General features: G+C 43.2%; 3 protein-coding genes across 7 annotated transcripts; all 3 read right to left on the bottom strand.

Moving 5' to 3' along the window:
- Positions 1-310: 310 nt before the first annotated feature.
- Positions 311-7025, bottom strand: LOC116223135 (flagellar attachment zone protein 1-like). 3 transcript variants are annotated; one of them, XM_031578656.2, is made up of 4 exons: positions 6000-7007; positions 2977-3103; positions 2593-2787; positions 311-767 (listed from the first exon to the last, which is right to left on the bottom strand). In XM_031578656.2, exons 1-4 carry the CDS (start codon positions 6429-6431, stop codon positions 484-486), a joined length of 1038 nt encoding a protein of 345 aa, XP_031434516.1. In that variant the 5' UTR covers positions 6432-7007; the 3' UTR covers positions 311-483. The 3 variants fall into 3 exon arrangements, with proteins under 3 accessions (XP_031434516.1, XP_042565543.1, XP_031434517.1); XM_042709609.1 differs by lacking the exon at positions 2977-3103 and having other exon boundaries at positions 5936-7012; XM_031578657.2 differs by lacking the exons at positions 311-767; positions 2593-2787; positions 2977-3103 and adding exons at positions 4938-5467; positions 5568-5765 and having other exon boundaries at positions 5936-7025.
- Positions 7026-11403: 4378 nt separating this feature from the next.
- Positions 11404-13306, bottom strand: LOC116223136 (ribonuclease Y-like). 3 transcript variants are annotated; one of them, XM_031578659.2, is made up of 3 exons: positions 12889-13306; positions 12464-12846; positions 11404-12314 (listed from the first exon to the last, which is right to left on the bottom strand). In XM_031578659.2, the coding sequence occupies exons 1-3, from the start codon at positions 13185-13187 to the stop codon at positions 12031-12033; spliced, it is 966 nt and encodes a 321-aa protein (XP_031434519.1). In that variant the 5' UTR covers positions 13188-13306; the 3' UTR covers positions 11404-12030. The 3 variants fall into 3 exon arrangements, with proteins under 3 accessions (XP_031434519.1, XP_031434520.1, XP_031434518.1); XM_031578660.2 differs by having other exon boundaries at positions 11405-12314; positions 12464-12818; positions 12861-13260; XM_031578658.2 differs by having other exon boundaries at positions 11405-12314; positions 12464-13305.
- Positions 13307-15216: 1910 nt separating this feature from the next.
- Positions 15217-16641, bottom strand: LOC116223138 (flagellar attachment zone protein 1-like). Its single transcript, XM_031578661.2, has 2 exons — positions 15746-16641; positions 15217-15596 (listed from the first exon to the last, which is right to left on the bottom strand). The coding sequence occupies exons 1-2, from the start codon at positions 16467-16469 to the stop codon at positions 15313-15315; spliced, it is 1008 nt and encodes a 335-aa protein (XP_031434521.1). The 5' UTR covers positions 16470-16641; the 3' UTR covers positions 15217-15312.
- Between the last annotated feature and the right edge of the window lie 5252 nt (positions 16642-21893).

Genomic DNA, 21893 nt, shown 5'->3' with positions numbered 1-21893 from the left:
TTTTTTTAGACTTTTGTATGGATTAAATAAATACCAATAACATTTAGAAATTATAGCTTTGTCGTCTGCTTCCCTTCTTTTATGTTGCGGTCACACGAGCTGGCCATAACAATGATGAATGATGGTGGATGGATGATGGATGATGGTGGATGATGGTGGATGGATGGATGGATGGTGAATGATGATGGTGGATGGATGTCTCCAAAACTCTCATTTCTGTATAACTGTGCAAAGGTGTTGTGTAGATGCTTTCAGGTGGAACATTATTGTCATTCCAAGTCTCTGATGATCTCAAACATGATACAACCCATTCACGGTTTTTCCAACGTTTTTATTTTTTTTACCAAATAACACAATGAGATCTCAATACAGTTGAGAAGTAACAATAGAGAGTACTGCCCGCAGAGGCCCAAACCTCACAGCTCTGTTGAACCCTCCGTCTGTCTGCTTGGGTTCTGTTTATTCTTATGGAAGGGACATCTGTCACATCAGGAAGAGCAGGTGGCCAGAGAAAGTGGTGTAGCGTTCCGTATTATCATACACCCATGCATTAACCCTCAGTTTCACATAGACCACATCTCCCACCTCCAGTGGCAGAGAAGCTCCATTAGAGGAGCCAGAGAAGCCGCTTGTTAGGTGACTCCAGGCAATGACAACATGCTCTCCATTTTTATGTAGGGTGACTGCTGTAGGTATATTTGCATTACCACTTCCATGAATAAATACCACAAAGTGGTAAACTCCTCTGACTGGAGCTGTGAAGACACCTGTGACAGATGCAAGACAGACAAAAGTGTGTTACCACATTGACAAAATAAATACCAGGCTGGAAGGCGTAAGCGTGTCTGAACTTTATGGGGCAGAAGAATACATTAGAGTGGTAAAAACTGCTGAAAATACAATTAATATGACTCCATTAAATGATTAAATGACCCCCAATATAACCAAAGAGGTATATAGCTTTTGGCACAGTATTGGCATGGCACACGAGGGGTTAAATGAATGGTTAATGGATGAACAGTTTATTACTACAATAACAGTTAACTTCAATGTTACAAGAATCGATGGAACTGAATGTGAGGTAAAAACTAAATGGATAAGTAGAACTGTAAATAATAGCAATTGCATAAACAGACTGGATGCCAATTAAACCAAATACACTTAATGACCAAATAAACCTAATAAACCATGAATGCAGCAAATGTAAAGAAACCCAACCTGTTTAACCTGAATTAAACCCAACCGGGTTAATAAGATAAAAGAGATGAGACAGAGGGAAAATGAAGAGAGAGAAGGGATAGAGAGAGAGAGAGAGAAACGGACAGCATGAGCCAAGAGACGGGTATAAGCAAGAGTAAGAGAGCAAGAGACCAAATATCATAAAATGGCGTCAAATACCATAATCTCCATTTCCATGAATCTCCACAAACCAATGCAATGGTATTGTCCTGTGTCTTAAGACCAGGCCCTTTGGCTCAGGTAACCAATGCAATGGTATTGTCCTGTGTCTTAAGACCAGGCCCTTTGGCTCAGGTAACCAATGCAATGGTATTGTCCTGTGTCTTAAGACCAGGCCCTTTGGCTCAGGTAACCAATGCAATGGTATTGTCCTGTGTCTTAAGACCAGGCCCTTTGGCTCAGGTAACCAATGCAATGGTATTGTCCTGTGTCTTAAGACCAGGCCCTTTGGCTCAAGTAACCCTTTAGATGGCTGGTGTGCTGGAGGCTGATTAATATGCAGACCTAAAATAAAAACGAATTCAAATGGTACAACTATGGCATGTCCTTCAGATTGCAATGAAACCATGGTCAGACAGCTGCCCGCATCACAAGGATCAATTAAAGACCAAACATGAATAGGTTACATTCATATTCATTTACAAGATGACATGGAAATCACAACCATCCTGAAGTTCTCTCTGTGACGATGGGGAAGGTTGTAGCAAGCAGCCAGGTGTTAAAGGAATGCAGGTTATGGTCATTATTAAACTGTGGCCAGGCAATGTGTCTGATAGCACTCAATGCATGAGGGTTGCTGTGAACACAAACAGTGGAATTCTTTTGGTGGAGAGAGGTGTTATGATAAGTCTGGATGTCTATTTTATAGATTTGATCATTTTGCAGAGAGCTGTCTGCCTTACACATACACAACTTGATGTACGAGAGAGAGAAGAGAGAGGGGGGCGGGGGTGAGAAAGATCTTGATTTGAAATGAGAATTGTCAGGAAAGGAGGAGGAGGATTGGAGGTTGGAAAGAGCCCTTTGTGACAAATTTATTTCCCATGTTGTCTCTTCATACTCAAAATATCTGATACTCTTAAGGCTGTGTAGCTTTAACTGTACCATGGTCTCAGAATAAGTGTGCATTGTACTTAAGGCTTTAAAATATTCACATTTTAGATAGCTCTAAAAGTATTTTATATTATTAATTGTTTTGTCTGTTTAACATGTTGCCCTGAAACGAGGACAGTGAGTTACACCAAAAGGTGATACATTAGCTTGATCTCTAAACAAACTTGGTTAGCAGGACAGATGAACATATAGCCAACAGTAACACTAAACAGGTCCATGAATAACTCGTTCTTCCAGTACCTGTGTTTGGGTTGTAGTCATTGCCAATGTTAGATATGACATTTCTAAAGACCAGGGTAGTTGCAGTTGACCAGGGTCCTATATTTTCAGCACCAGATGTTACCAGTGAGGCAGAGAAAGACACCCTCCTCTTCTCTCTCTCCCTCCTCAGCTCCTCCACCTGGCTCACTGTGAGGTTCAGATTCACTGTCTGAGCTGAACACAACACACAAAACACAGAGAGAGAGACAGAGAGAGAGAGATAGAGAGAGAGAGAGAGAGAGGGAGGGAGAGAAATATAAGAATGAACCACAATAAAAAAAACATGTAAATGATATCCTTGAGCTGAACTTCCATGTGACATTCAAAACGATTAATTTGGGAACATAATCAGACATTTTGTACCTTCATTTTCACTCTTAAGCCGTTCCACTAGTCTCTCACTGGCTCTCAGTCTGGTCTCCATGGTCTCTGCTTTATTCTCACTGGCTCTCAGTCTGGTCTCCATGGCCTCCATTTGTGTCTTAGTGTACCTGAGCTCCACTCTCTGCTCCACCATCAGAGCGCTCATCTCTCTCAGCACAGTGTGGATGTCAGGCTGGCAGGTTTGTTGGGTGGAGGCTGTGGCAGCAGCTTCAGTTCTCTGTGCTGCACCCATAACCTCATTCTCTCTGGTCTCTGCTTCACCATAGTGGCCCTGGTGAGTGATGTCATTTTCACTGATGGTCTCTCCTCTGAGCTGCGTCTTAGCTAAACAGCAGCACAGCAGCACCAGTAGAGCTCCAGAAGTGTTCATGCTGAAACTGGACAATTCTTCTCTCTTCTCATCTGCTGCTTGTTCTTTCAGTCAAATATATATTCTGTGACCTGGTTATATAATACCAAGCCATGTCCTAAGGTCATGTTTCATCACATCAACAGAATCATAAATGATGTGCACGTGAGTTGTAGTACATGTGCCGTCTTGTTTTCTAAAAGGCAGCTCAATTTCCAGGCTCACGATTATGTTTTTGGTGTTGTGTGTTATTGGTGTGTTATTGATGTTATGTCAGCATAAATCATATCTCACTGCCAGACAAACATCTTCATCCTCCTGAGGAGTAAGAGGAATACAAACCTATGAAATGTTTCATATTCCTGTCTTATTCACCCATTGTACCTTATGCAGAGTTAGATTGGCACAGATTAACGTTTTTTTTCCCCGACGTGGATCTAAAAGATTTAGTTTATTTGTTTGTTTGTTTGTTTTTACTTGATTCCATCTATGCAAAACTGTGTGCACCTGTGAAAAGGGCCGAGAAGCATCTATGGGGGAGAGCCAGAGGATCCTCTTTATGTTCCCTGAGCCACTGCTGAGCTCTCACACTGACACCTCTCTGACTCCTGGGTGTATGGCGCCACCTAGTGTCCGCTTTAATGTAGTATATCTAAGGATTTGTTTGAATCCTAACATATGTTATATATACACCCCTATGAGCTTAAGACTAGAGCTATGAGCTTAAGACTAGAGCTTAAAATGGGCCATTTGCATTAGAACTGCACAGGCTTGTGTGTGTGTGTATGTGTGTGTGTGTGTGTGTGTGTGTGTGTGTGTGTGTGTGTTTGACCATTCTATGAACTATGTGTTCAGGAAGAGAACAGTGAGTTCATCATTCTATCATAGTACCGGTACACTCATATAGCTGTTTTAGTGGAAGGGAAAGGGGGGTCAGTACATGAATGTCACCATCAATTGAGGTGATGGGTCAGTTTTCTACTGAGGGTCTCCAAACATTACCTAGTGGGATTATACACAGCAATCTAATGTGGAAGAGGTTTTACCCCCAATGGTAGACTCCCCTTGTACAACTTTCCTGACCTTTATGTCTGTGCTTTTGTTTTTTTGTATGTTTGCAACCGTGGCTAGTTTAGCTTAGCTACTGAGCTACTAAGCTAAGCTACTGAGTCATATTCATTCCTTTCTAGTATATATGACATATCTCTAATGAATAATGTATTATGCTAAAGGAGCTAGCGCTAAGCTGAGATGAATGTGAACCCCTCTGCACCTCCCTCCCAGTACCAGTGCCAGAGGGGTGAAAGCAGGAGATGGGTTGAATGGACCCATAATTATATCAGTTTAATATCTCAGTTTACTAAACAGCAGCTCTTGCTCTTATTTCTGGATGACATGATAATGAGGCCTAGTCCCTTATTTTGAACTTGGTTAGTAAATACCTGTAATAAAACGTAGGATGTCCTCAAGTGGCATAAAAGCTATGGTAAATATGACTGCAAGTGTGTTGTAACAAATATATTTCAATTGAATTGAATTTTATTTTGTAATAGACAGATATACAAAGACAAAGCCTCACAAAGCACATTTCATTACTAGTGTTTTCAGTTCCACACTGACATACTAACAGTAGGTAAAGGTATATGTAACAAAACAGCACAATACATGGATTGCAATCAAGGAGAATGAACTTAATGTCACACTAAAGGTCTTTCCCAGACCCACCCTGTGTCCATGTAGGAAACAAGGAAAGGAGTGGCTTCCATATTGTCCGTTTTTCTCACTGCTAGCGTCACTCCACACCCAACATAACTTCTACATCGGTCTACTGCTTCCCTCACATGGGGAAGAGCAGGTGGCCAGAGAAGGTAGTGTGGTGGTTATAGCTGTCATAGACCCATGCATTGGGCCACAGCTTCACATAGACCACATCTCCCACTTCCAGCAGCAGAGAAGCTCCATTAGAGGGATTTACACTGTAGCTTGGCTGGTGACTGTGAGCAATGACAACATGTTCTTCATTTTTATGGAGAGAGACTCCTGTAGGTATAGAGGCATGACCGGTTCCATGCATAAATACAGAAAAGTGGTAGACACCTCTGACTGGAGCCGTGAAGACACCTTCAGTAGAAGGAAAATAGAAGAATAATTATGCAAATTATCAAATATCAGTAGTATGATTCCTACAGTTTGAATCTAGACTGTGTCTTTACAGGCATACCTGTATTGGGGTTGTAGGCATTTCCAGTGTTGGTGAAGACATGTCTGTAGATCAGTGTGGTTGGCCTACTAAAGGGACCAAAATACTGACCACCATCAGATGATACAAGTGAGGCAGAGAAAGACACCCTCCTCTCCTCTCTCTCCCTCCTCAGCTCCTCCACCTGGCTCACAGTGAGGTTCAGATTCACTGTCTGAGCTGAACACAACACACAAAACAAACACAGAGAGAAAGAGAGTGAGAGAGGGAGAGAGAGAGAGAGAGAGAGAGAGAATAAGAATGAACCAAAAAACAGGTAAATTATATCCTTGAGCTGAACTTCCATGTGAAATTCAAAAAGATTCATTTGAGAACATAATCCCAAATACCCTCATTTTCACTCTGAAGCCGTTCCACTAGTCTCTCACTGGCTGTCAGTCTGGCATCAGTCTGTCTGAGATCCACTCTCTGCTCCTCGACTGTCTTCTCACTGGCTCTCAGTCTGGTCTCCAAAGTCTCTGCTTTATTCTCACTGGCTCTCAGTCTGGTCTCCACGGTCTCTGCTTTATTCTCACTGGCTTTCTGTCTGGTCTCCATGGCCTCCATTTGTGTCTTAGTGTATCTGAGCTCCACTCTCTGCTCCGCCATCAGTGCGCTCATCTCTCTCAGCACAGCGTGGATGTCAGGCTGGCAGGTTTGTTGAGTGGAGGCTGGGGCAGCAGCTTCAGTTCTCTCTGCTGCACCCATAACCTCATTCTCTCTGTTCTCTGCTTCACCAGAGTGGCCCTGGTGAGTGATGTCATTTTCACTGATGGTCTCTCCTCTGAGCTGCGTCTCAGCCAAACAGCAGCACAGCAGCACAAGTAGAGCTCCAGAAGTCTTCATTATACTGGATGATTCTTCTTCTCCACTTCCCTTCTCATTGTGTACTGTGTGTTCTTGCTCTCAAATATATAGCCTGGTTGCATGTTACCAAGTGATGTCATTGGGACGTGCAGATATTCATCAAACAAACAGAATCGTATACGATGCACACGTGAGGTGTAGTTCATGTGCAGTCCAGGGTAAAGGTTTTTTTTTTTTTAAGTAGTCCAGGGTCAAGGTTGTGTGTTATTGGTGAAAATAGTGTGATATCAACATGAATCATATCTCACTCCCAGACAAACATCATCAAAAGGAGCTGCAGTTTATGGTGCTCATTGATGTGCTGCTCGTGCCGCTGCTGACTTCACTGATCTCAGACTACAATGTGTGGATGTGTCATAAAATTCCAGATTGACCTGCATCTCCAGAGACTGGGATGACACTGTTTGTCACCTGTGTTTGTTATGTGCCTAATATTCTGTGTTCTGTGGGATCTTCTGTGTCTCCTGTGTTTTTGGCAAATCTAGTTTTTGCCCGGATCTTCTGTGTGTTTGCCTTTTGGAGTTTTGTGTTAAAACCTTTGGATCTTTTGTGTGTTTGTCTTTTGGACTTTTGCGTTAAAACCTTTTTTGTAAATAAACCTTGAGCTGTCCCTGCATCTGGTCTGCGATTGGGTCTCTACCTTTCGAATCCTGACACAGTGTGCTTGTGTGGTTGCTCTAGGTCTCACTCTACAGGAACAGTCCAATCAATCAGAGGTGGTAACATTATTCTCCTCTTAGTGACACTGAATTCTAATCACAGAGGAAAAATCACTGTAGTTACAAATCACACACTTATTTCAGGTGACCTCAGGCCTCTCCTTCAGCCTTCTACCTGGGCCCACTGCCCAGCGTACTGCATTAGATATGCTAACAGCTGTCTCTTCATGAGGTTAACTGAACATCCAAATCAGCTCAACTTACATTAGCATTGTAACCCCATGTGTTGGTGTGAATGGGTGATGAGGTGCACAGTAAACAGTCTCCAATACCGTTGTCTTGTGTTAAGTAGTGTGTAGCCAAATAAACAGAATCATAAATGATGTGCACTTGAGTTGTTGTACATGTGCCGTCTTGTTTTCTGAAAAGCAGCACAAAGTCCAGGCTCAGGGTTGTGTGTTATTGGTGCTGTGTGTTATTGATGTTATGTCAGCATAAATCATATCTCACTGCCAGACAAACATCTTCATCATTCTGAGGAAGAGGAGGAGCTGCAGTTTATGGTGCTCATTGATATGCCGATGAACTTGTGTTAGGTAGTGTGTGTAGCCAGTCTCCAGTACTCTCCTACAGTAGCTAATGTGTGTGTAACCAGTCCCCAATCCCCCTCCTTACAGTAGGTAATAATACACTCAAATGAGTTAGTTTTTGTCAGTTATTCCATGTTGTCTTGTTGTTTGGTGAAGTGCTCCTGATTAAAGGTCGGGGCACAGGGCTGTAGGCTGACTTTTTTTATTGATTTTTGTTAATTATTGATTTTGCAGTTTTATGACTGATGTCAATTATTGGTTGATACTAAATGCTACTGATACTCCTCTCGATGTTTATGTCCCTCTTTACAGTCATGCTATCTCTGTACAGCTGATCGGCTCCTCTGATTGATCACCAATGCTGACTGAGTTTCCTCCTCTGCTGTAGTAAAAATGATCACCAAGGCCAAACACGTGTCAAGGAGCATATCTGGGTGTTGGGGGTTTCACCTGAAGTGGTTCATTTTCATAAAAAACCCTGTTTGGGTTTGTACAGCAATGTTGTTGCAAGTGGTTCTGCTGGTTTCAACATTTTTATTACAATTTAGTTTTTATATATTTTTTTTAAATGTAGAGGCTACATACGTAAGGAGAGTTCTGGTTGTTTAATGCTGTAGCCCCGTCTACTGTTGGATTGTACAAATGACATGACAGGGAAAAAAACATTAGATTAAAACATTTTAGATTCTGATTGTGGAAAGCAGAGTTCTGTAATACTTTATAACTCTATATTGACTGGAGCAATACTTACTACATTCTACATACTGTCACGTTCGTCACTGTCTGTTCCTTTTTTCCAGACTTTTATTTTTTATTTGCCCATGTCTTTGTTTACTTTGTTTATTATTATTTAAATCTGCATGACCTCCCCTTCATGTTCATGCATTGAGCCGTGCATGTTACAACAAAGACACACATGCAGTAAACACACCACCCACTCACACCACTCACACACACACAAGCACACACGTACACACCACTCACACACATATGCTCACACCACTCTCTCTCTCACACACACACCTACACACCACTCACACACACATACACACCACTACTCTCACACACACACACACACACACACACACACACACACCACTCTCTCACACACACACATCTGAGTAATAGAATAGTTCACCAGCTCCTTGGTTCTTCTGATCACGGATGTTTTGATTCCATTCTTCAGCTGTTAAGGAAGGAAGAAGCTCAGCCTCAGCACATGGTTTTCCATGTGTGTGAGTGTGTGTGTGTGTGTGTGTGTGTGTGTGTGTGTGTGTGTGTGTGTGTGTGTGTGTGTGTGTGTGTGTGTATGAGCGTGTGTTTTTTTCTATCAGCTGCTTGTTTAGAAAGGCTTCAGGAAATGAGGGAAAGTTCCAGATTTACGACACACACGGTTTGTCCTGTAATATGCTGAACCTGAAACAGGCCATCGGACCCTCCAGCACCCACCAAAACACACTGTTATACGAGCCCTATGAGGACACACAAACTAACACACACACACACACACACACACACACACTCTTCCTAGATTCCTAAAGACCTAAAACAATCAGTTTGTTTGTGTGTGTGTGTGTGTGTGTGGGAGAAAGAAACTGAGCAGTGATGAATCCTCATCAAGCATAGGCGTATGTGTGTGTGTGTGGCCCTGCGTCTGGAGGCAGGGTGGTGGGTGTTTGCTTACACTGGCCACCTCACCACCTTCAGCGGGCAACTCCTCTTCCTCATGTGATGGGGAGGTGTTTAAACACACACACACACACACATACTCACATACACACACACATACCTACAGCATGCATGCAACACACTCACATGAACACACATTCTCTCCTTTGTAACAGCTGTGATGATTTTACTGCATGTACAGATGGTTGTACTTTATGGTGTTTCACAGTGCACTGTGTATGAAAATAAATGATAATTTGGAGCTTGTTACATATGTATTTGCCTTTGGGGGTTTATTTATTTGTGTGTGTGTGTGTGGGTGTGTGTGTGTGTGTGTGTGTTATTTTTACCCTTACAGTAATATGGATTCACCTTTTCGTTACACAAAGCAGACAGTGTTGTAGAACACAGCTGGTTCTTAAGGCTGTTTGGATACTGTGATATTATACCTGTTGATACAAATAGAATGATCACATGGGTGGTGAATGCAGTCATTTGGAATCCAGGTGTGGTTGACATCTGAGGAGATGCTTATTCCAGCATTGTTCATTTAAAACTAGTGAGATTGGATTTTCTACAACAACTATAAACTGATCTAAATAGTTTCAGTAGAAATGTTACTGATGCAACTATTTATACTAACCCAAATGGGGGGGACCAGACTGAGAGTCTGTGAGAATAAAGTGGAGGAGAAGAGAGCTGCTATTAAGGAGCTGAAGGAGAAACAGGAGGAGCAAGCAGCAGCTGTGAGAGCTGTAGGAGGCAGTGTGAACCTCACAGGGGGTCAGGCGGAGGAGCTGAGGACACTTTTCAAATGCTAACACACTGTTTTCAAAACACCTAACAACACATTCAAAACAGAATGATGGCAGATTTCATGCAGTTCTCCGGTAACCATATAGAAATCCATAGAAAATCCTTGTAGATTATTTACAACCAAATGAAATAGTAATCATTCCAAACGCAGGTAATTGCAATTTCAGCTGAAAGCCCACCCAAGTGTCCTATTTCTAGTGTGTTTACCAAACAGACAAGAGAGGATGGGAAGTATTTTGTTTGGAAACATGGATAAAGGGAGGCTCGTTTATTTTCTGGATGACCTGCTTTATCAGCTTGTGCCAGCGGAGGAGAGAGATCGAGAGGCAAGGAACTCCCCTACCTTCGTTGTTGTGTGGGATAATGTGGCATTGCAGCACTGTGCTGCAGTTACAGTCTAGTTTGCTGCGTATCCCAGGATATCAGTGCTATTCCTGCCTCCATACTCCCCCTTCCTAAACCCCATAGAGGCACACTGGCACCTCTCTGACTCCTGGGTGTCTGGCGCCACCTAGTGGCTACGTTAATGTAGTACATCTAAGGATTTGATGGGATCCTAAGAAATGTTATATACTCCCCGCCCGATGAGCTTATGAGCACATGCTCTAAGACTAGAGTTTAAAATGGGCCATTGGGCCAGATTAGAACTGCACAGGCTTGTGTGTGTGTGTGTGTGTGTGTGTGTGTGTGTGTGTGTGTGTTTGACCATTCTATGACCCATGTGTTCCAGAAGAGTATAAGTTGATCATTCTGTCATAGTACACTTATATAGCTGTTTTAGTAGAAGGGAAAGGGGGGTCAGTGCGATTGGGTCATTTTTCTAGTGAGGGCCTCCAAACATTACCCAGTGGGGTTATACACAGCAACCTAATGGAGAAGATGTTTTGCCCCCAATGGTGGCCTCCCCTTGTGCAACTTTCCTGTCCTTTATGTCTGTGCTTTTGTTTTTTAGTATTATTACAACAATGCCTAATTTAGCTTAGCTACTGAGCTGTGTTACAGTTATATTCATCCCCTTCCAGTATGTATGACTATTACACCTCTAATGTGTAATACATTATGCTAAAGGAGCTAGCGCTAAGCTGAGATGAGAATGGGAACCCCTCTGCACCTCCCTCCCAGTACCAGTGCCAGAGGGGTGAAAGCAGGAGATGGGTTGAATGGACCCATAATGATATCTGTTGAATATCTGAGTGTACTAAACAGCAGTCCTAGTCCCTTACTTTGAACTTGGTTAGTATATACCTGTAATGTTATGAAGGATGTCTTCAGGCGGCATAAAAGCCATGACAAATATATTTGAAGAAGTATTTTATTTTGTAATAGATGGATTTACAAAGACACAGCCTGACAAAGCACATTTCATTACTAATGTTTTCAGTTCCACACTGACATACTAACAGTAGGTAAAGGTATATTAACATGTCATCAAACAATAAGCATTCAAGGAGAATTACCTTTACCTTTGGAGGAAAGTTTCATAACTAGTGCCTGCAAATGCATGTTAACATCATACCAGTGTATAAAAGTCCTTTAACATCCAGGAAAACAATCAGAAGATAACAATTCAAAATACCTGATTCCGCAGAATACGTACAGACCATTCAATCCTGTAATCTAATTAACCAACCAAAACAAGAGTTTAACTAAGAGCAGACAGTAAGCACAGATTCAGTAACCAAAGAGAACTAACTCTGACTTCATGTCACACTAAAAGTCTTTCCCAGACCCACCCAGTGACCATGTAGGAAACCAGGAGAGGAGTGTGTTCCATTCTGTCTGTGTTTCTCACTGCTAGCGTCACTCCACACCCAACATAACTTCTACATCAGTATAGTGCTTCCCTCACATGGGGAAGAGCAGGTGGCCAGAGAAGGTGGTGTGGTGGTTATAATTGTCTCTCACCCATGCATTGGGCCACAGCTTCACATAGACCACATCCCCCACCTCCAACAGCAGAGAAGCCCCATTGGAGGCTGCCACGTGAACGGTGTTCTGGACAGTGTAAGCAAGGACAATATGTTCGCCATTTTTATGGAGAGAGACTCCGGAAGGTCTTGATGCATGGCCATTCCCAAACACAAAGACATTAAAGTGGTAGACCCCTCTGACTGGAGCTGTGAAGACCCCTGAGACAGAAAGAGAAATAAACACTCAGACACCCAGACAGATACCATCTGTTTACAAAACAGGGGCGAGTGGCAACAGCTCCAACCACTGACAGGACACATTACAGTACATTAACATCACACTTACACTTACTGACAGCTTTTCTCACCTGTATTTGGGTTGTAAGCATTCCCAATGTTGATGAAGATGTGTTTGTAGACCAGGGGAGTTGCTGCGTTAAAGGGTCCTGTATTTACATCTCCAGATGCTACCAGTGAGGCAGAGAAAGACACCTTCCTCTCCTCTATCTCCCATCTCAGCTCCTGCACCTGGCTCCCTGTGAGGTTCACACTGCCTCCTACAGCTCTCACAGCTGCTGCTTGTTCCTCCTGTTTCTCCTTCAGCTCCCTAATAACAGCTCTCTGCTCCTCCACTGTCTTCTCACTGGCTAACAGTCTGGTCTCCATGCCCTCTGCTTTCTTCTCACTTGCAGCCAGCCTCTCCGTCAGTCTGGTCTCCATGGCCTCTGCATTACTCTCACTGGCTCTCAGTCTGGTCTCCATGGCCTCTGCTTTATTCTCACTGGCTCTCAGCCTGGTGTCCACGGCCTCCATTTGTGCCTTAGTGTATCTGAGCTCCACTCTCTGCTCTGCCATCAGTACACTCATCTCTCTCAGCACCGTGTGGATGTCAGGCTGGCAGGTTTGTTGGGTGGAGGCTGTGGCAGCAGCTTCAGTTCTCTGTGCTGCACCCATAACCTCATTCTCTCTGTTCTCTGCTTCACCATAGTGGCCCTGGTGAGTGATTTCATTTTCACTGATGGTCTCTCCTCTGAGCTGCGTCTCAGCCAAACAGCAGCACAGCAGCACCAGTAGAGCTCCAGAAGTCTTCATGCTGAAACTGGATGATTCTTCTTCTCCTAATCTCTTCTCTTTGTGTACTGTGAGTTCTTGCTCTCAAATATATAGCCTGGTTGCATGTTACCAAGTGATGTCATTGAGATATTCATCAAACAAACAGAATCGTAAACGATGCACACGTGAGGTGTAGTTCATGTGCAGTCCAGGGTCAAGGCTGTGTGTTATTGGTGAAAATAGTGTGATATCAACATGAATCATATCTCACTGCCAGACAAACATTATCAAAAGGAGCTGCAGTTTATGGCGCTCATTGATGTGCCACTCTGGTGATGGCCCCACTGCTGACTTCACTGATCTCAGACTACAATGTGTGGATGTGTCATAAAATCACAGATTGACCTGCATCTCACGTGTTATTGGTGTTGTGTGTTATGGGTATGTTATTGATGTTACGTCAGCATAAAATATATCTCACTGCCAGACAAACATCTTCATCGTCCTGAGGAGGAGCAGGAATACAAACATATGAAATGTTTCAAATTCCTGTCTTATTAACCCATTGTACCTTATGCAGAGATAGAATAGTACAGAGGAACATGCAAAGCTTTTTTTCCCCGACAAGGATCTGAAAGATTTTGTTTATTTGTTTGTTTTTTGTTTTTACTTGATTCCATCTATGCAAACTCTGTGCACCTGTGAAAAGGGCCGAGAAGCATCTATGAGGGAAAGCCAGAGGAAGAGGATCCTCTTTATGTCCCCTGAGCCACTGCTGAGCTCTCACACTGGCACCTCTCTGACTGCTGGGTGTATGGCGCCACCTAGTGGCCACTTTAATGTAGTATATCTAAGGATTTGATGGGATCCTAACATATGTTATATACACCCCTATGAGCTTATGAACACATGCTCTAAGACTAGAGTTTGAAATGGGCCATTTACATTAGAACTGCACAGGCTTGTGTGTGTGTGTGTGTGTGTGTGAGTGTGTTTGACCATTCTATGAACTATGTGTTCAGGAAGAGAACAGTATAAGTTCATCATTCTGTCATAGTACACTCATATAGCTGTTTTAGTGGAAGGGAAAGGGGGGTCAGTGCATGAATGTCACCATCACACTGAGGGGATTGGGTCATTTTCTACTGAGGGCCTCCAAACATTACCTAGTGGGATTATACACAGCAGCCTAATGGAGAAGATGTTTTGCCCCCAATGGTGGCCTCCCCTTGTGCAACTTTCCTGACCTTTATGTCTGTGCTTTTGTTTTTTAGTATTATTGCAACAATGCCTAATTTAGCTTAGCTACTGAGCTGTGCTACAGTTATATTCATCCCCTTCCAGTATGTATGACTATTACACCTCTAATGTGTAATACATTATGCTAAAGGAGCTAGCGCTAAGCTGAGATGTGAATGTGAACCCCTCTGCACCTCCCTCCCTGTACCAGTGCCAGAGGGGTGAAAGCAGGAGATGGGTTGAATGGACCAATAATGATATCTGTTTAATATCTGAGTGTACTAAACAGCAGTCCTAGTCCCTTACCTTGAACTTGGTTAGTATATACCTGTAATGTTATGAAGGATGTCTTCAGGCGGCATGAAAGCCATGACAAATATATTTGAAGAAGTATTTTATTTTGTAATAGATGGATATACAAAGACACAGCCTGACAAAGCACATTTCATGACTAATGTTTTCAGTTCCACACTGACAAAGTAACGGTAGGTAAAGGACATTAACATGTCAACAGACAGCATAACAGATAGATAGCTTTCAAGGAGAATGACCTTTACCTTTGGAGGAAAGTTTCATAACTAGTGCCTGCAAATGCATGTTAACATCCTACCAGTGTATAAAAGTCCTTTAACATCCAGGAAAACAATCAGAAGATAACAATTAAAAATACCTGATTCCGCAGAATACGTACAGACCATTCAATCCTGTAATCTAATTAACCAACCAAAACAAGAGCAGACAGTAAACACATATTCAGCAACCAAAGAGAATGAACCCTGACTTTGTCAAACTAAAAGTCTTTCCCAGACCCACCCAGTGACCTTCTAGGAAACAAGGAGAGGAGTGTGTTCCATTCTGTCTGGGTTTCTCACTGCTAGCGTCACTCCACACCCAACATAACTTCTACATCAGTATACTGCTTCCCTCACATGGGGAAGAGCAGGTGGCCAGAGAAGGTGGTGTGGTGGTTATAAGTGTCTCTCACCCAGGCACCGTGCCACAGCTTCAGGTAGACCACATCCCCCACCTCCAACAGCAGAGAAGCCCCATTGGAGGCTGCCATGTGAGCGGTGTTCTGGACAGTGTAAGCAAGGACAATATGTTCGCCATTTTTATGGAGAGAGACTCCGGAAGCTCTTGATCCATGGCCATTCCCAAACACAAAGACATTAAAGTGGTAGACCCCTCTGACTGGAGCTGTGAAGACCCCTGAGACAGAAAGAGAAATAAACACTCAGAAACCCAGACAGATACCATCTGTTTACAAAACAGGGGCGAGTGGCAACAGCTCCAACCACTGACAGGACACATTACAGTACATTAACATCACACTTACACTTACTGACAGCTTTTCTCACCTGTATTTGGGTTGTAAGCATTCCCAATGTTGATGAAGATGTGTTTGTAGACCAGGGGAGTTGCTGCATTAAAGGGTCCTTTAGTTACATCTCCAGATGCTACCAGTGAGGCAGAGAAAGACACCTTCCTCTCCTCTATCTCCCATCTCAGCTCCTGCACCTGGCTCCCTGTGAGGTTCACACTGCCTCCTACAGCTCTCACAGCTGCTGCTTGTTCCTCCTGTTCCTCCTTCAGCTCCTTTATAACAGCTCTCTGCTCCTCCACTGTCTTCTCACTGGCTATCAGTCTGGTCTCCATGCCCTCTGTTTTCTTCTCACTTGCAGCCAGCCTCTCCGTCAGTCTGGTCTCCATGGCCTCTGCATTATTCTCACTGGCTCTCAGTCTGTTCTCCATGGCCTCTGCTTTATTCTCACTGGCTCTCAGTCTGGTCTCTATGGCCTCCATTTGTGCCTTAGTGTATCTGAGCTCCACTCTCTGCTCCGCCATCAGTGCGCTCATCTCTCTCAGCACAGTGTGGATGTCAGGCTGGCAGGTTTGTTGGGTGGAGGCTGTGGCAGCAGCTTCAGTTCTCTGTGCTGCAGCCATAACCTCATTCTCTCTGTTCTCTGCTTCACCAGAGTGGCCCTGGTGAGTGATGTCATTTTCACTGATGGTCTCTCCTCTGAGCTGCGTCTCAGCCAAACAGCAGCACAGCAGCACCAGTAGAGCTTCAGAAGTCTTCATGCTGAAACTGGATGATTCTTCTTCTCCACTTCTTGTCTCATTGTGTACTGTGTGTTCTTGCTCTCAAATATATAGCCTGGTTGCATGTCACCAAGTGATGTCATTGGGACGTGCAGATATTCATCAAACAAACAGAACCGTATACGATGCACACGTGAGGTGTAGTTTGTGCGTTTGTGCGTTGTGCGTTTTTTAAGTAGTCCGGGGTTCAAGGTTGTGTGTTATTGGTGAAAATAGTGTGATATCAACATGAATCATATCTCACTCCCAGACAAACATCATCAAAAGGAGCTGCAGTTTATGGTGCTCATTGATGTGCTGCTCGTGCCGCTGCTGACTTCACTGATCTCAGACTACAATGTGTGGATGTGTCATAAAATTCCAGATTGACCTGCATCTCCAGAGACTGGGATGACACTGTTTGTCACCTGTGTTTGTTATGTGCCTAATATTCTGTGTTCTGTGGGATCTTCTGTGTCTCCTGTGTTTTTGGCAAATCTAGTTTTTGCCCGGATCTTCAGTGTGTTTGCCTTTTGGAGTTTTGTGTTAAAACCTTTGGATCTTTTGTGTGTTTGTCTTTTGGACTTTTGCGTTAAAACCTTTTTTGTAAATAAACCTTGAACTGTCCCTGCATCTGGTCTGCGATTGGGTCTCTACCTTTCGAATCCTGACACAGTGTGCTTGTGTGGTTGCTCTAGGTCTCACTCTACAGGAACAGTCCAATCAATCAGAGGTGGTAACATTATTCTCCTCTTAGTGACACTGAATTCTAATCACAGAGGAAAAATCACTATAGTTACAAATCACACACTTATTTCAGGTGACCTCAGGCCTCTCCTTCAGCCTTCTACCTGGGCCCACTGCCCAGCGTACTGCATTAGATATGCTAACAGCTGTCTCTTCATGAGGTTAACTGAACATCCAAATCAGCTCAACTTACATTAGCATTGTAACCCCATGTGTTGGTGTGAATGGGTGATGAGGTGCACAGTAAACAGTCTCCAATACCGTTGTCTTGTGTTAAGTAGTGTGTAGCCAAATAAACAGAATCATAAATGATGTGCACGTGAGTTGTAGTACATGTGCCGTCTTGTTTTCTAAAAAGCAGCTCAAAGTCCAGGCTCAGGGTTGTGTGTTATTGGTGTTGTGTGTTATAGGTGTGTTATTGATGTTATGTCAGCATAAATCATATCACTGCCAGACAAACATCTTCATCCTCCCGAGGAAGAGGAGGAGCTGCAGTTTATAGTGCTCATTGATATGCCGCTAGTCTTGTGTTAACTAGTGTGTGTAGCCAGTATCCAGTTCTCCTACAGTAGCTAATGTGTGTGTAACCAGTCCCCAATCTCCCTCCTTACAGTAGGTAATAATACACTCAAATTAGTTAGTTTTTGTCAGTTATTCCATGTTGTCTTGTTGTTTGGTTGATACTAAATGCTACTGATACTCCTCTCGATGTTTATGTCCCTCTTTACAGTTATGCTATCTCTACGACTGATCGGCTCCTCTGATTGATCACCAATGCTGACTGAGTTTCCTCCTCTGCTGTAGTAAAAATGGTCATCAAGGCCAAACACGTGCCAGGTGCCAAGGAGCATATCTGGGTGTTGGGGGTTTCCCCTGAAGTGGTTCATTTTCATAAAAAACCCTGTTTGGGTTTGTACAGCAATGTTGTTGCAAGTGGTTCTGCTGGTTTCAACATTTTTATTACAATTTAGTTTTTATATATATTTTTAAATGTAGAGGCTACATACGTAAGGAGAGTTCTGGTTGTTTAATGCTATAGCCCCGTCTACTGTTGGATTGGACAAATGACATGACAGGGGAAAAAACATTAAATTAAAACATTTTAGATTCTGATTGTGGAAAGCAGAGTTCTGTAATACTTTATAACTCTATATTGACTGGAGCAACACTTACTACATTCTACATACTGTCACGTTCATCACTGTCTGTTCCTTTTTTTCAGACTTTTATTTTTTATTTGCCATGTCTTTGTTTACTTTGTTTATGATTATTTAAATCTGCATGACCTCCCCTTCATGTTCATGCATTGAGCCGTGCATGTTACTGTTAAAGAAAGTATTAGTATATTTTATCATGAATGTCTTTGAGTTTTAAGGTTTGTTCCAAAATGCTGTGTGCCCTGCGTTCTCAATGTAGATTGGACTTTGGAAGACAATTAGCAGAGTCAAGAATGTTAACCCAGAAACCTCACGTATATGTTTACATAAGATAAGAAGGAGAGAGCGGGTTGTGAAATGACTCGTTGCTAAGCAGAAGTAGAATTCAGCTGAGCTGAAGGTATCCTAAGTGCATCCCAGCGTCTTGACTGTCATACTGTGTAAACATTGTGTTTTAATAAAAGGACTTGTTTTCAGCACGGCACGTCAGACAGACTTAAGGTGTCTGTCTCCGTCGGGTCCCGTTCGAAAACCGTCCAGTTCACTTACATGCTGGGTAGTGTTTTTAATCTGCTAACTAACTGTTGAGGGTCTTATCCCTGACAGTTACAACAAAGACACACATGCAGTAAACACACCACCCACCCACAGCACTCACACACACACACGCACACACGTCCACACCACTCACACACATATGCTCACACCACTCTCTCTCTCACACACACACCTACACACCACTCACACACACATACACACCACTACTCTCACACACACACACACACACACACACACACACACACACACACACACACACACACACACACACACCACTCTCTCACACACACACATCTGAGTAATAGAATAGTTCACCAGCTCCTTGGTTCTTCTGATCACGGATGTTTTGATTCCATTCTTCAGCTGTTAAGGAAGGAAGAAGCTCAGCCTCAGCACATGGTTTTCCATGTGTGTGAGTGTGTGTGTGTGTGTGTGTGTGTGTGTGTATGAGCGTGTGTTTTTTTTTATCAGCTGCTTGTTTAGAAAGGCTTCAGGAAATGAGGGAAAGAACCAGATTTTACGACACACACGGTTTGTCCTGTAATATGCTGAACCTGAAACAGGCCATCGGACCCTCCAGCACCCACCAAAACACACTGTTATACGAGCCCTATGAGGACATGAGTATGAGTGTGTGTGTGTGTGTGTGTGTGTGTGTGTGTGTGTGTGTGTGTGTGGGAGAAAGAAACTGAGCAGTGATGAATCCTCATCAAGCATAGGCGTATGTGTGTGTGTGTGTGTGTGTGTGTGGCCCTGCGTCTGGAGGCAGGGTGGTGGGTGTCTGCTTACACTGGCCACCTCACCACCTTCAGCGGGCAACTCCTCTTCCTCATGTGATGGGGAGGTGTTTACACACACACACACACACACACACACACACATATCTCACACACACACACACACACACACACATACACATGCTCACATACACACACACATACCTACAGCATGCATGCAACACACTCACATGAACACACATTCTCTCCTTTGTAACAGCTGTGATGATTTTACTGCATGTACAGATGGTTGTACTATACGGTGTTTCACAGTGCACTGTGTATGAAAATAAATGATCATTTGGAGCTTGTTACATATGTATTTGCCTTTGGGGGTTTATTTATTTATTTGTGTGTGTGTGTGTGTGTGTGTGTTTGTGTGTGTGTGTGTGTGTGTGTGCATGTGTGTGTGTGTGTGTGTTATTTTTACCCTTACAGTAATATGGATTCACCTTTTCGTTACACAAAGCAGACAGTGTTGTAGAACACAGCTGGTTCTTAAGGCTGTTTGGATACTGTGATATTATACCTGTTGATACAAATACAATGATCACATGGGTGGTGAATGCAGTCATTTGAAATCCAGGTGTGGTTGACATCTGAGGAGATGCTTATTCCAGCATTGTTCATTTAAAACTAGTGAGATTGGATTTTCTACAACAACTATGAACTGATCCAAATGGCTTCAGTAGAAATGTTACTGATGCAACTATTTATACTAACCCAAATGGGGGGGACCAGACTGAGAGTCTGTGAGAATAAAGTGGAGGAGAAGAGAGCTGCTATTAAGGAGCTGAAGGAGAAACAGGAGGAGCAAGCAGCAGCTGTGAGAGCTGTAGGAGGCAGTGTGAACCTCACAGGGATTCAGGTGGAGGAGCTGAGGACACTTTTCAAATGCAGTACACTTTTCAAATGCTAACACACTGTTTTCAAAACACCTAACAACACATTCAAAACAGAATGATGGCAGATTTCATGCAGTTCTCCGGTAACCATATAGAAATCCATAGAAAATCCTTGTAGATTATTTACAACCAAATGAAATAGTAATCATTCCAAACGCAGGTAATTGCAATTGCTATTTCTAGTGTGTTTACCAAACAGACAAGAGAGGATGGGAAGTATTTTGTTTGGAAACATGGATAAAGGGAGGCTCGTTTATTTTCTGGATGACCTGCTTTATCAGCTTGTGCCAGCGAAGGAGAGAGATCGAGAGGCAAGGAACTCCCCTAGCTTCGTTGTTGTGTGGGATAATGTGGCATTGCAGCACTGTGCTGCAGTTACAGTCTAGTTTGCTGCGTATCCCAGGATATCAGTGCTATTCCTGCCTCCATACTCCCCCTTCCTAAACCCCATAGAGGCACACTGGCACCTCTCTGACTCCTGGGTGTCTGGCGCCACCTAGTGGCTACGTTAATGTAGTACATCTAAGGATTTGATGGGATCCTAAGAAATGTTATATACTCCCCGCCCGATGAGCTTATGAGCACATGCTCTAAGACTAGAGTTTAAAATGGGCCATTGGGCCAGATTAGAACTGCACAGGCTTGTGTGTGTGTGTGTGTGTGTGTGTGTGTGTGTGTGTGTGTTTGACCATTCTATGACCCATGTGTTCCAGAAGAGTATAAGTTGATCATTCTGTCATAGTACACTTATATAGCTGTTTTAGTAGAAGGGAAAGGGGGGTCAGTTCGATTGGGTCATTTTTCTAGTGAGGGCCTCCAAACATTACCCAGTGGGGTTATACACAGCAACCTAATGGAGAAGATGTTTTGCCCCCAATGGTGGCCTCCCCTTGTGCAACTTTCCTGTCCTTTATGTCTGTGCTTTTGTTTTTTAGTATTATTACAACAATGCCTAATTTAGCTTAGCTACTAAGCTGTGTTACAGTTATATTCATCCCCTTCCAGTATGTATGACTATTACACCTCTAATGTGTAATACATTATGCTAAAGGAGCTAGCGCTAAGCTGAGATGAGAATGTGAACCCCTCTGCACCTCCCTCCCAGTACCAGTGCCAGAGAGGTGAAAGCAGGAGATGGGTTGAATGGACCCATAATGATATCTGTTGAATATCTGAGTGTACTAAACAGCAGTCCTAGTCCCTTTCTTTGAACTTGGTTAGAATATACCTGTAATGTTATGAAGGATGTCTTCAGGCGGCATAAAAGCCATGACAAATATA

Source organism: Clupea harengus, chromosome 13 (genome assembly GCF_900700415.2).
Source record: "Clupea harengus chromosome 13, Ch_v2.0.2, whole genome shotgun sequence".
Taxonomy (NCBI): Eukaryota; Metazoa; Chordata; class Actinopteri; order Clupeiformes; family Clupeidae; genus Clupea; species Clupea harengus.
This window is presented reverse-complemented; position numbering and strand designations above follow the sequence as displayed.